The following is a 12,509-nucleotide window of genomic DNA, read 5'->3' as shown; positions in this document are numbered from 1 at the left end:
GCTAAACCTTGCACATGCAATTTGCGCGTATTTCAGCTCTTACCGACCTTGGGCATCGTGTGTTCGTAGCTGCCTACCCTGTATATTGAAATAAAAATATTAGAACAAAGTAGTGTCAAATCAAGTTATATAAAGAGAGACATGAACATGAATAGCAGCACACAATAGGATGAACACAATGACAGTTAGTGTGGAAAGAGCGACCAAAAGAGGTGACAAGGGCAGTCTCCACATCTTCTTATACTGTGTCTTCAAATAGGCTATTTAACATCCTTCTCGGATGCCATTGAGGAAAGAGCCTATCTGTTTGAAGATGTGGAGATTTGGAGTTGGTTAACATTATAGAGTGTTTTAATATTATAGACTCGTGTAAGTAGATTTTATGACATTTTAAAGAATCCTTTTCTCAGGCCAAATACAAACTGATGAGTTTAAGCTCAGGTAGCAGCAAAAGAAAATGATTAAAATATATAGGGAATACGATGCCCACAAAAGAACTTGCCTAAATGTAGACAATCATCAAATTGAGAAAAATTTGTAACAACACTATTTTATACTTAATGAGTTTATGTCAAATCAAAAGATGTGCATCTGGCGAGTCAAACTTGTCCTCGGACACTCCCGGCACTAAAAGCCATATGCCATTTCATTTAATTTCATTCCAAATTGTATTATTATCTTCAGTTATATATTGTAGTAGTTATTTAGTTCAGAATAGCGATGTAGAGTAGATAGCTAACTGGTATAGTGACTGGCTTCTCACCAAGGTGGCAGCAGTTTGAATCTCGGCCAAAGCATGTAGCATTTTTGAGATGAAAAGTCACATTCCTGTGTTTTGGATTCCACATAAAACTGGAGTTCCTATAGTTAGATTCACTTCACAATATCAACAGTCACATAAAAATTCAAGCTTTCTTTGCTTTTGAAATAGTGATGTCCTAGATTAAATTTGATGAAAGAATGATCCAAGAAACACACTCCTGAACATTTTTCCAGGAGTACTCTTGTGTTGATTAGCAACTTGGTTTAATTCTCAAAAGAGAAAATACCCTTGCATTGCACTTTAGATTTTGTTCCTTATTTAGAGAAACCATGTGGTTGTTCTTTCGACACTAATCATGGCCAGTACCTATACGCTTATTTACAATTCAAAGTTGTTAAAATTGTAAATAAACTTATAGGTATTGACTAGGTGGAACCAATATACTAGTTTTTCAACTTATATAACACAATTGTCAATAGGGATACAAAATTAAATTTATTTCATGGCTTCATTCTTACCTTTTCCTATCATGAAGTAGTATTTTCCTTTTGCATCCAAAAGTGTTTTCTGTAACTTGGTTGTGGTGTTGGTATTCAGTCCAGTATATTGCAGAGGTGTAACATGGAAAATTATATAAAATGGCTCACCTAAGTTTTTACCTCAAATATCTTATGACTAGTTTAAGGCAGGGATATGTGGTTTTCCAAACAAAACAAAACCCCATGGTACAACAGCCCCAATGGGCCATGGCCTACTAAGTGACCCCTGCTCAGCCTAAAGGCCTCAGTATGAGGTGTCATGTGGTTGGCACAACAAATCCTCTTGGCTATTATTGTTGGCTTTCTAGATTGGGTATATGGTTTTCACATAGGAGAATAACAATTAAGGGCACATGAAATAATGTGCAATACATGTACTGTGCTTTAATAAGCACAGACGTAGAGATACAAATTTATTTTAAAAAAATGGAATGATACCCATTTATTCAACTAGTCAGAAGATACTTCATGTGAAAACTTACGTAGGCCTCCCTCTATAATATTGTAATGTTTGTTGAGGCCTTTCATGACTTACTAAACTACATGGTTTAGTTTTAACAAAATGATATCAGTAAGTAAAAATCAAATGCCTTGCATGTTATCAAATTTTATTTAATTTTCTGTATTCTCCTTTTCCACCCATTTTTGTTTTCCGTTGGTGTGAATGTAATACATCCAGCTTTTATATCTTGTAGTTTTCTATGTAAACATACTTATGTGGTCAAAAGATTTCACTTTTAATGGGTTGGAATTTAAGCTTGCATGCTTTTTAGTTTGTTTCCTGAAGATTGTCTTGTATTTTCAGCTCCGGTATTCCCCGTCACCTCAGACCTTACCAGTACCTGTCCCCTTAACATACCATTGTAATACTAACAATGCCAGTAGCAATACATACCGACCACTATCTCTGCCGGCGCCAGCGCGGGGTGAGTCGGAGCACCAGTCAGACGGTGGTGGTGTTGCTGGATCATTACAGGTCAGTATTAGTCTTAACTGTAGTTTGCTCCACTGTGGTGCCCGAGTAGCTGTCGTATGGTGGTGGTCAAGTATGCAGGTCAGTAGTTTTAGGTGTGTATATCATAGCAAATGTAGTCAGCACTATGCTTCGAGAGAAAGTTGGCAAATGAGCACATTAGAAACCATGACGAAGTCTCTCAGTGTCATAAATACAGGGTGGCCATAATATTATTTTGGTAGATTGTAGAGAGAGAACCACTGTTTGTAGACACGTGTAACGTAGTGGGTACATCATGTAGGCCAGAAGGGAATTACAGCACTGGTAACCCCATACCACCACTTTCAACATATGACACAGATGATACATATTATTGTGCACATACAGATTCAGTATGCATGTGATTGGATGTCTACTGGTATCAATTTCAGTATTACAGACTATGAATCTCATTGTTGAATCCATATTGACCGTTGAGCTTCTTACAAAATTTACAAAACTATTTTAATTCCCCTAGTCAATGCTATATATTTTTACGTCCAATTAAGACGAAAGTTCACTATTCCGACCTGGGCTGATATATATATAAGCATTATTGAAGTTGAACCATCTGATTTTTGTGTTACGTGGCCCGCTTGTAACTGCTGTGTTCTCTGATTATGGAGTCCAGCTCTCGACTGACTTGTTCCTGCAGTCGAGACGCAAGACGTGTTGCTGCAAGAAGGTTACTCAGTTACCTATGGCTAGGCAAATTGTTGAAGATTCGCTCTGACTGTGACATAATTGGCTGCAGGTAATCACTATCATCAAGCGATGCAAGAGTTGTGTTGTTCAGTTGGACATTCCATGGTTTACAGTGCAAAAGGTGCTTCAAATCATTGTTAACCCTAGTACTGCTGCAGGATTTTGCCTCAAATGCTGAGGGTAAAGTTACTGGATTACAGACATTTAAAAAATATATATTTGTAGCCACAAATAAATCATAATATACGTGTATTGTATATCATTTTAAAGCTTAGAAATAGCACTAAACGTTGATGCAAGAAACAAAAAGATTAAATTATTAATAATAATGGGTAATACTGTGAAAAATATAAAAACAAGTTTTACCAGTTACAAAAATGTTTAAAAATCCTGGCCTAAAAGTGGCTGAAATAATTGGTTGATGTGACTAAAATATTATTTATGTAATTTGTGAACTATAAGCTTATGATGGAGATCTATAACATTAATTATAAGCCATCAGTTCCCTTTTGAATAAAATAAAAGTTTTACCTCAACATTTTTCAGGAATACCAGCACGGTGGACTAAGGTCTTCACACCCTTCTCTTTTTGGTGTTGTGATCCAAGTCCTTGTAACAGTTCACACATACACCAACATCACATCCAAAGCAGCCATAGTTGAACCTTTTCACTTTTTTATTTCCAGGAAAATTGCATACCTGCGTTGACAATTATTGGGAAGTTTCTCTATAGTGTGAGAGGTGTTGCTGGAAGCTGGCAAGTTTTGAACTTCTTCAGCACCACAAAGAGACTCCACAATGTTCACAATAGAGTCATACCTTGATATTAGTTTATCTTCATCTGTATTCTGTGTATATAGAATATAGGCATTGAGGATGGCCATGTCAACAATATGAAAACATTTTTGTACCGGTTCCTATGGCTAGCTTGTTCAGCTGACACGAAATCAGTGACACATCAATGCCCCTCATCCCCTTCGTATGCTCTGTCACTACAACTGGCATAACAATTTCCCTCCCCTTCGAAGATCTACGTTTCACCTTGTGATTGATAGCTGGGCATGCAGTAGAGAGAACTGATAACAACTTTTTCTGAGATTTTTTCTCTTTCCATGCAGTGAACAGCAGTGAGCCACTTTTTTGATATACAATTTGTTCAGGCTCTAATTTTAAAGAGTTTATTCCTGGAGGAAGATTTTTTCTATTACTGCGAACAGTACCGATGAAAAGAGTGTTCTTTTCCCAAAGAGCTAATGCCAGGTCAACAGAAGTATACCAGTTGTCCACAACAATATGGTACCCCTTCCCAAATATACTTCCAATATTGTTCAGTAAACTGAAAACTAAATCAAACCCCAATCCTTTACCACTTGGTGCAGAACCTCCAGACTTTGCAGGTGAATAAACACTGAGCTGCATTGTATATGAGGAACCTGGTTCACATACCTTGAAAAGTTTAATTCCCCACTGGTGGTGATGCTTGTTTGGCAGATAGTGAATCAGATGAGTTCTGTTTTTTGTACCAACTAATGTCTCATCAATACTGTTTTCCCTGGAGTATAATGATTTTTAAAACCAGAATTGAAGTGGTCAGTGGTTGGCCTAACCTTTATGAGGGGATCATAGTCCGGGTCACCTGGTTTCTTGCTGCATGTGTTGTCCACAATATGGAAAAATCTGTTTATTAGTAAGAAAGTATCCTTTGCCATCACTTTTATAAAAAAGGGTGTGTCTTGACTACGGTGCTGAATTGACCAATAACTTGACAGGTTCTTTTTCTTCACAAGACCCATATTTATGACCAGGCCAATAAAACGTTTTAAGTCAGCCATCCCAATACCACCATCTGGCCATAGATGAAATCGACTGTGCTTCTGTAGAACACCTAACTTATGAATGTATTGTCTGGCAGAACAATTTGTCTCTTGCACTAATAATCTCCAGAAACCAAGGGTAAAAAACAGAATGAAGTACAAGATTGGGGCTGCATTATGGGGAAGCATATTTCTGGGTCCTGGGTGGTGAACAGTAAATGAGACACTTTTTCCGGGGAATTCACTTTCTGGAGTTTCCATATCAAACCAATTCACACTCACGCCTTCAATACTTACATTACCAGTCGCCTGAAAACCTGTTGTAGAACCTGGAAGCTCACCAACATACGCGTCACTGGATTTTGGAACACCCTGTGAAAATCTACCCGCTGCACTAACAGTTTCATTTTCAAATTCGTCATCTGATGAACTCTCCACATTATCTTCCACACAATAATCATCATCACTATCCGTATCATCATAAATAAGTCTTTCAGTTTCATTATCGTCAACATAAACAGACGTCATGTTGCTTAACCGATAACTTCAAGTGTAAAGATAAAATAGTGTCTGGCTTCCAAACAAATGATATTTGTGACTCACAAATAGTTTCAAAAGAAAGATAAACCTTCCAACTAGCAGCTAAACATATTACTCCTGCCATCTCATGAGTTTCTTACGAACTACGACGATTTTCCCGACTGTCTGTCAGACAGACCATCACAGTTGAGAAATGGTCACACTGCCTGTCAGACAGACTGTCTGCAGTTCTTGGGTTAAGTGGTATCATTACAAACTGGATACTGCACAACAGCTGAAGGAGGTGATCCTCAAAAATGTATCGATTTGTTGCTGAATGTTCTTGCAAGAGTGGTACTTGATGAATCCTGGCCTTGGAACATCATATGGACTGAAGAGACACATTTCAGCTTCACTGTGTAGGTAATCATGCATGACTACTACATTTGGAGACAAACTCTGCCAAACACTGTTCAAGACTGCTACTGTTTGATGTGGTTTTATGGCTTGCTTCATCATAGGTCTGTTTTTATTTGAAGAGAATGGACCCCATGGACTGAAGGCATGTTCCATGAAAGGCCAATGTTATTGTGTTCTGCTGTGCCAACTTGTCATCCCCACTCTCCAAAAAAGCAATGCTTTGAACATAGCCATCATCGTACAGGATGGGGCATTATCACACATCATGATCCGGATGCTCAACAACATTTCACATTTCCTGTTAAACCAAATAAAATAATAAGTTAGTTATTCCACTTTTTCAATACAAATTAAATAGTGTTTATTAATGAAACATTTAATGGGACTAGTTTCAACCTATTTAAAGGTCATCTTCAGCCATATCGCGTGTAGAACAAAACATTTCAAACAGTTGTTTTAAAGATGGTCTTAAAACCTATAAGTTTGACACTATGAAAAATTGTTTATAGAATTTCCTGAAAACACATTTGTTGTAAAAAATTAGTTCACTTAGCTGTAGGAATATACATTTCCTGTTATCTCACTTATCAGGTTTATCAGGCAAACATCCAAACACATGCTGATTTGAAGGCAAGCATCGCACAGGCGGTGACACATTTCCCAAAAGAAATGCTTCATGTGCAACAGTAATGCAATCACTAGTATGCTTGCAATGTGTCCAGGATGACACGTTGAACACTTAATGTAGTCTGTATGGCATCACTTCTACCTACATCATGTGTATAAAGTGTTGGGACAAATGTGCTAGTATCTTAATTCCCTTCTGCATGGCCTACTTTAGGCACCCACTAAGTTCCACCAAGTTGCACATGTCTACGACCAGTGGTTCTCTCTATACAAACTGCCAAACTGAGTAACTTTGCAGTAATTATGGCCACCCTACATTACTAAATTGTTACATACTTTGAATGCTTTCATGGTCCAGGATTTGATTTCTAATTCTGCCCAAGTTTTGTTTTCTATATTATGAAGGTTTGAGATTGAGTTGAGGCTGTCTTGAATAGTCAAATGAAGAGCTGCCTAACGCGAGATGTAAACAGTCTTGGACATGAAATGTGACACTAATGATGGTACAATGCACTGGTTTTTAATTTTTTTTTAGATAACAATGAGCCAGTATTACGTGCAAAAAGGCATGTGTTATTCAGTAGGCCAATTTTAGTTAATTAGAATTACTATTTGAGTACAATTCTCATGACTGATTTTGTAATACAGTAGAAGTCTGCTATAGCAAGTGCGGCATATAGCGAGAACTCCATTATAACGACAGCTTTTTTTCTGTCCCTTCAAAATTCCTATATTAAACTGTGTATTATCCTTCGGTTACAGCGAGAACTCTATCACCGATGCATCCGTTAATACAAGCGATTAAGCGTGCGTAATTTTTTCCATTATCAATATTTATGCACTCCAGCGATTACATTGAATGTGATCAATCATCTTCCATATAGATTTTTCGCTATGTGCTTTAGCGAACACTCTAGTCGACATTCGAACTCGAAGGCGATATCAGAGTTGATTAGGTATACTCGTCGACTGGTGTTCTATTCAATTATAAATACGAAAATACTTCCACCTTTTCAATACTTATTTACTTACTAGCGAATGTACCCGTGCTTCGCTACGGTATTCTACATTGTATTCGAATATCGAAGTAAATAGTGTACATGCAGTAAATAAGATAGTTTTAAAATTGCATGTCTCTTAGCGTTATCCGAGAAAGAGCATGGGGAGGTCCCCGTACGTTTCCAATGTAAAGTGTTTGTTACGGATTTGTGATATAACGGCAGGCTCACTTGCCTACTGGCATTCACAATCAGGTTGGGAAGTTTACATTATAATTGCAGGCCCCATTGCCTACTATGCGGACAGAATCGATTTGGGGAGTTTTCGTTAAAATGGCAGCCCCCCTTTCCTACCTCCAGACAGATTACAGTTTTTATTATAATGGCAGGCAATTACCCTACTATCACTCGAAATTGAGTTGTGCAGTTATCATTATAATGACAGGCCCCTTTTCCTACTGCCAGCCAGCGTACTGCCAGTCACACCAAGTTGGTGAGTTTCCATCAAAATAGCAGGCCACTATGCCTAATGCCAGTCACATTTTAGATGAGTACATTTCTTTATAATGGCCGGCACCCTTGCCTACTGCCAAACACAATCGGGTAGGGGAGTTTTAAACAAAACTGCATGCTCACTTACCTTCTGCAAGTCAAATCGAGAAGGGAACTATTCATTACAATTGTAGGCCTTCCTTACTAATGACAGTTACACAGGAGTTGGAGAAGGAACCCTTTCCTACTGCCAGTCAAAGTCGGTGTGGGGAGTACTGATTACAATAGCAGACCGACCCTTTCTCGATCGCTAAATCGACATCAGTGAATATATATAGATCGACATACGAAAGTATATGCGTGTTTACAATATTGAAGACCTTCATTTACAGATTAACTGCTACTAAACGTACGTCATATCGACAAAGGATTATACCATAAGACACGCCGGATTTAGTGGCCTAAATGGCTGGTCCAATGATATGTCATCTATTCTTGGGTCAGATTTAGAAACGTGGAACAGGGTAAAGGTTTTGTAAGATCATCTCACATTACATTACTTTTCGGATAATAATGTGACAGCTACATACGTAGCATTTGGCTCACATATGGCTACTGAGTGGGCCAATTTTCGTGAAGAGTTTGATGATTCTGTATTTCATATAAGTAATTGAAAGTATGAATAATGCATGTGAAAATTCCAAATTGACTTAACATCGATTAATAGAGAAAAATCAAACGTAAAAGGGATACAGATACGGCATAAAGTCATAAGACCAAGGTTGTAGATCATTCCAAATTGAACGGAGATTGTGCAATCCGTTACGTGATAGGAATTTCCGAAGGTCTGCACCATCATTAAAATTGCCTGCATATTTCGATATTCTTCGGGGATAAAAAATGAAAAATTTAATGATATAGGATTTTTCATTCGTTACAGGCTAAAACGTATAATTTTGTCAAATTTCAATTATCTTCTTATTCTTCTGGCAGATTATGCCACAATGTGGATTTTGGGCGAGGCGGGTAAAAATTAGGACTTTCAGGAAATCAAAAATTATGGAGATTGTTATTATTACCCCTTAAACGGAAAGCTGTGCGAAAATTTCGCCAAAATAGTCAGTGTAGAGGTACACAGTCTTTACGATTTGATTTATATAGATAAGGAATCTGCTCCATGTAAAACACCTTTTGGGCTATGTCCGCTGGACTTAACCTGCAAAAGTGACCATTCATGATATCTCCCTTATTAATCCTCCTGACGAAAAAATGCACATGAAAAAAAAGGTTTAGAGGTGGAATTCCATCAGGTTTGGTCGATTTCCAGTCAGGTTGGTCTTGTTCTGTATATATTGTGGAAGAGTAAAATCACCATTTCGGTTCCTTATAAACCGCCAGTCCATTCCGGAACATGAAATGTTATTTACGTTTAAAACCTACCTTTGGACAGGTGGATGTGCTAAATATAAATTTTGTTTCGAATGTCTTCAGTAGTTTTCAAGTTGTAAGGAATACGCTTTACCCGCACCCGCTCGTGAGTTAAGTCCGATGGGACTTGTACAGAAAAACGGTCCTTTAATGATATCTCCCTTATTGATCCTCGTATCGAAATGATGCACATGAGAAAAAAAGGTTTAGACATTAATTTCTACCAAGGTAGGTAGACTTCCATAAACTTTTGTTGTGTATATTTTTTGGAAGTGCAAAATCACTGTTTCGGTTTCGTATAAACCCCCAGTTAGTTCAGGGATTTAGAAACAATATTTGCCCTGCAACCTATCAAGGACAGGTGTATTCTAAATACGAATCTTGGTGGAAATGCATCCAGTAGTTTCTAGCATTCACGTACATACGGCGTAATTAAGGAAGAAAATAATACAGTTAAGAATGTTGAAACTAATAGAAAATGGATTATAACTGAGGACAGCCGGATAACGACAAATAAATAAATGCCGTGAGTTATGGATATAATAAAGCGCTAACAGAGGAGAAATTTAGGTTCAGTGATTCTTAGGTAAACAAATATGAAGATGACTAATGGTGTTATTACTTAATCTATTCGAGGGCGGTTATAACCTCCAACGATATTCCGCCAATATCCCGCAGATGAGCCGATTGATGCCTCTCTTGCCATCTACCCAAGGAACAACCACGAATTTAAAAGCATGATGAGGAAAATGGCAATACGTTACTTCCCTACTGGCATGCAGTCAGAGACGTTGCCATGGTAACCTGTAGGTTCGTTGTCGGTCTGTCGGTCACTAAATGCAGAGCATGATACCAGCAGAAAATTGTAAATTTCTCCGTCATGTGAAGAGTAAGGTAAATTATGAACATAACGAAAGTTGTTTATAATGAAGAGACGTTTCACGTACGGTAAACGAAGTTTACAGAAAATCAATAGTATAAGAGAAAATAGAGGAAAACCACTGTGGTTTTCCTATAAACACCCCGTCTATTCAAAGATTTTAAAATTATATGCATATCGGAACCTTTCCTGGGATGAGTATACTCTAAATATGAAGTTTGGCTGAGATCTATCCAGCCGTTTCGACGTGATGGTGGGAAAACCACTCTGGTTTTCCTATAAACCCCCCGTCTATTCAAGGATTTTAAAATGATATGCATATCTAAACCTTCCCCGGGATTAGTATACTCTAAATACAATGTTTGGTTGAGATCCATCCAGCCGTTTCGACGTGATGGTGGAAAAACCATTCTGATTTTCCTATAAACCCCCCATATATTCAAATATTTTAAAATGATATGCATATGGAAAACTTCCCCGCGATGAGTATCCTCTAAATATGAAGTTTGGTTGAGATCTATCCAGCCGTTTCGACGTGATGGTGGGAAAACCACTCTGGTTTTCCTATAAACCCCCCGTCTATTCAAGGATTTTAAAATGATATGCATATCTAAACCTTCCCCGGGATTAGTATACTCTAAATACAATGTTTGGTTGAGATCCATCCAGCCGTTTCGACGTGATAGTGGAAAAACCATTCTGATTTTCCTATAAACCCCCCATATATTCAAATATTTTAAAATGATATGCATATGGAAAACTTCCCCGCGATGAGTATCCTCTAAATATGAAGTTTGGTTGAGATCTATCCAGCCGTTTCGACGTGATGGTGGAAAAACCATTCTCGTTTTCCTATAAACCCCCTGTCTATTCAAGGATTTTAAAATGATATGCATATCAAAACCTTCTCCGGGATGAGTATACCCTAAATATGAAGTTTGGTTGAGATCTATCCAGCCGTTTCGACGTGATGGTGGAACAGACAAACAGACAGACAAACAGAAACAATTTTATTTATATAGATTTTTACACTCGTTCTTCACCCCCTTTCCATCCCCGCCCAAAGGAGTCCTATGAGTGCCTTACACAACAGTATATTTTTTTCCCAGATATTAAGTCTTATTTGTACCTATTTTGGTTGACAGCTATGCCCAAACGTACATGCATAATCTCACTGCTCTAGAATCCTGGAGCTGACGTTGCCATGGTTACGGCAGTTCATTTCTTTATCCGATTCCTAGAGCAGGGGTAGTGTGGTGCCAATATCTCCGTAACGGTTCGTTTTAGGGCCTTAAAACATGGTTTTCGGGCCCGTAGGGCTTACCGAGTTTTGTTCTTTGCGTCAAGAGGATTAAATTGAGCTTTGTCTCGTCCTTATACGACAAATTCGATATTTTGCCTATAATAGTATAAGAGAAAATGGAGGAAAACCGTTTTTCCTATAAAACCCCCGTCTTTTCAAAGATTTTAAAATGATATGCATATCGAAACCTTCCCCGGGGTCAGTATACTCTAAATATGAAGTTTGGTTGAGATCTATCCAGCCGTTTCGACGTGATGGTGGAACAGACAAACAGACAGACAAACAGACAAACAGAAACAATTTTATTTATATAGATCATAGATTACAATGGTGTTCTATAAACACAATTCAGAATGAAAGAGAGCATGTTTCTGTAATAAATGTGTAAATAACATGGCCAGTAGCAGTACTTAACTCATTAGAAATAAAGGTTGAAGTAAACGATCGCTAAATTTTAAAACTATGTGCTGAAATTAAGCAAGAATGTGATACACCTCAAAATATGGCGCAGAATGGATGACTGATTTTGGAGGTTAGTTTATTCAGTGAAATCTTATTAGCCGTTTTTGCAGGTTACAAGGAAAGATATTGTGTTAAGCGAGAAAACGTACTGTTGGATACACTAATAAAAACTATCCAACATGAATGTGTAAACACTTGATTTGTTCTTCTTTTTCCATCATGCATGCAATTTACATAGTGTATCCACAGGTACAGTGAAAGATTAGGCATCTACCATTTTTAAAGGTGCGATGAAAATATTAAAAGGCGTAAAAAAAAGACGAGAGAACAAATATGAAAACCTTTTCCACTGGGGCTTATTAAATAAAAGTGGTGTATTAAAAGGTGTGTAAAACACAGCGCATTATTGCAGATTACACACTTTCTAAAACAATTAATGTCAGCTGAAGCCTTATATTTCGGACCACTGGGTTAAAGATGTTTTCTGGTCACACTCTTTGACCATAAATTTGGAGGTTAAACTCAGCCGTGTGCGAGAGAAATGACTTTGACTGTCATCTTGAAT

At 37.7% G+C, this 12,509-nt stretch overlaps 1 protein-coding gene across 1 annotated transcript in view; it reads left to right on the top strand.

The window, feature by feature from the left end:
* RhoGAP93B (MyTH4 and RhoGAP_KIAA1688 domain-containing protein RhoGAP93B) overlaps positions 1–12,509 on the top strand; it is a 435,660-nt gene that overhangs the window by 332,074 nt on the left and 91,077 nt on the right. Inside the window, exon 12 of the mRNA XM_067151129.2 lies at positions 2,108–2,278. Coding sequence (XP_067007230.2) covers positions 2,108–2,278 — 171 coding nt within the window. The remainder of the gene's footprint in view (positions 1–2,107; positions 2,279–12,509) is intronic.

The sequence above is a fragment of the Anabrus simplex genome, chromosome 1 (assembly GCF_040414725.1).
Source record: "Anabrus simplex isolate iqAnaSimp1 chromosome 1, ASM4041472v1, whole genome shotgun sequence".
Lineage (NCBI taxonomy): Eukaryota > Metazoa > Arthropoda > Insecta > Orthoptera > Tettigoniidae > Anabrus > Anabrus simplex.
This window is presented reverse-complemented; position numbering and strand designations above follow the sequence as displayed.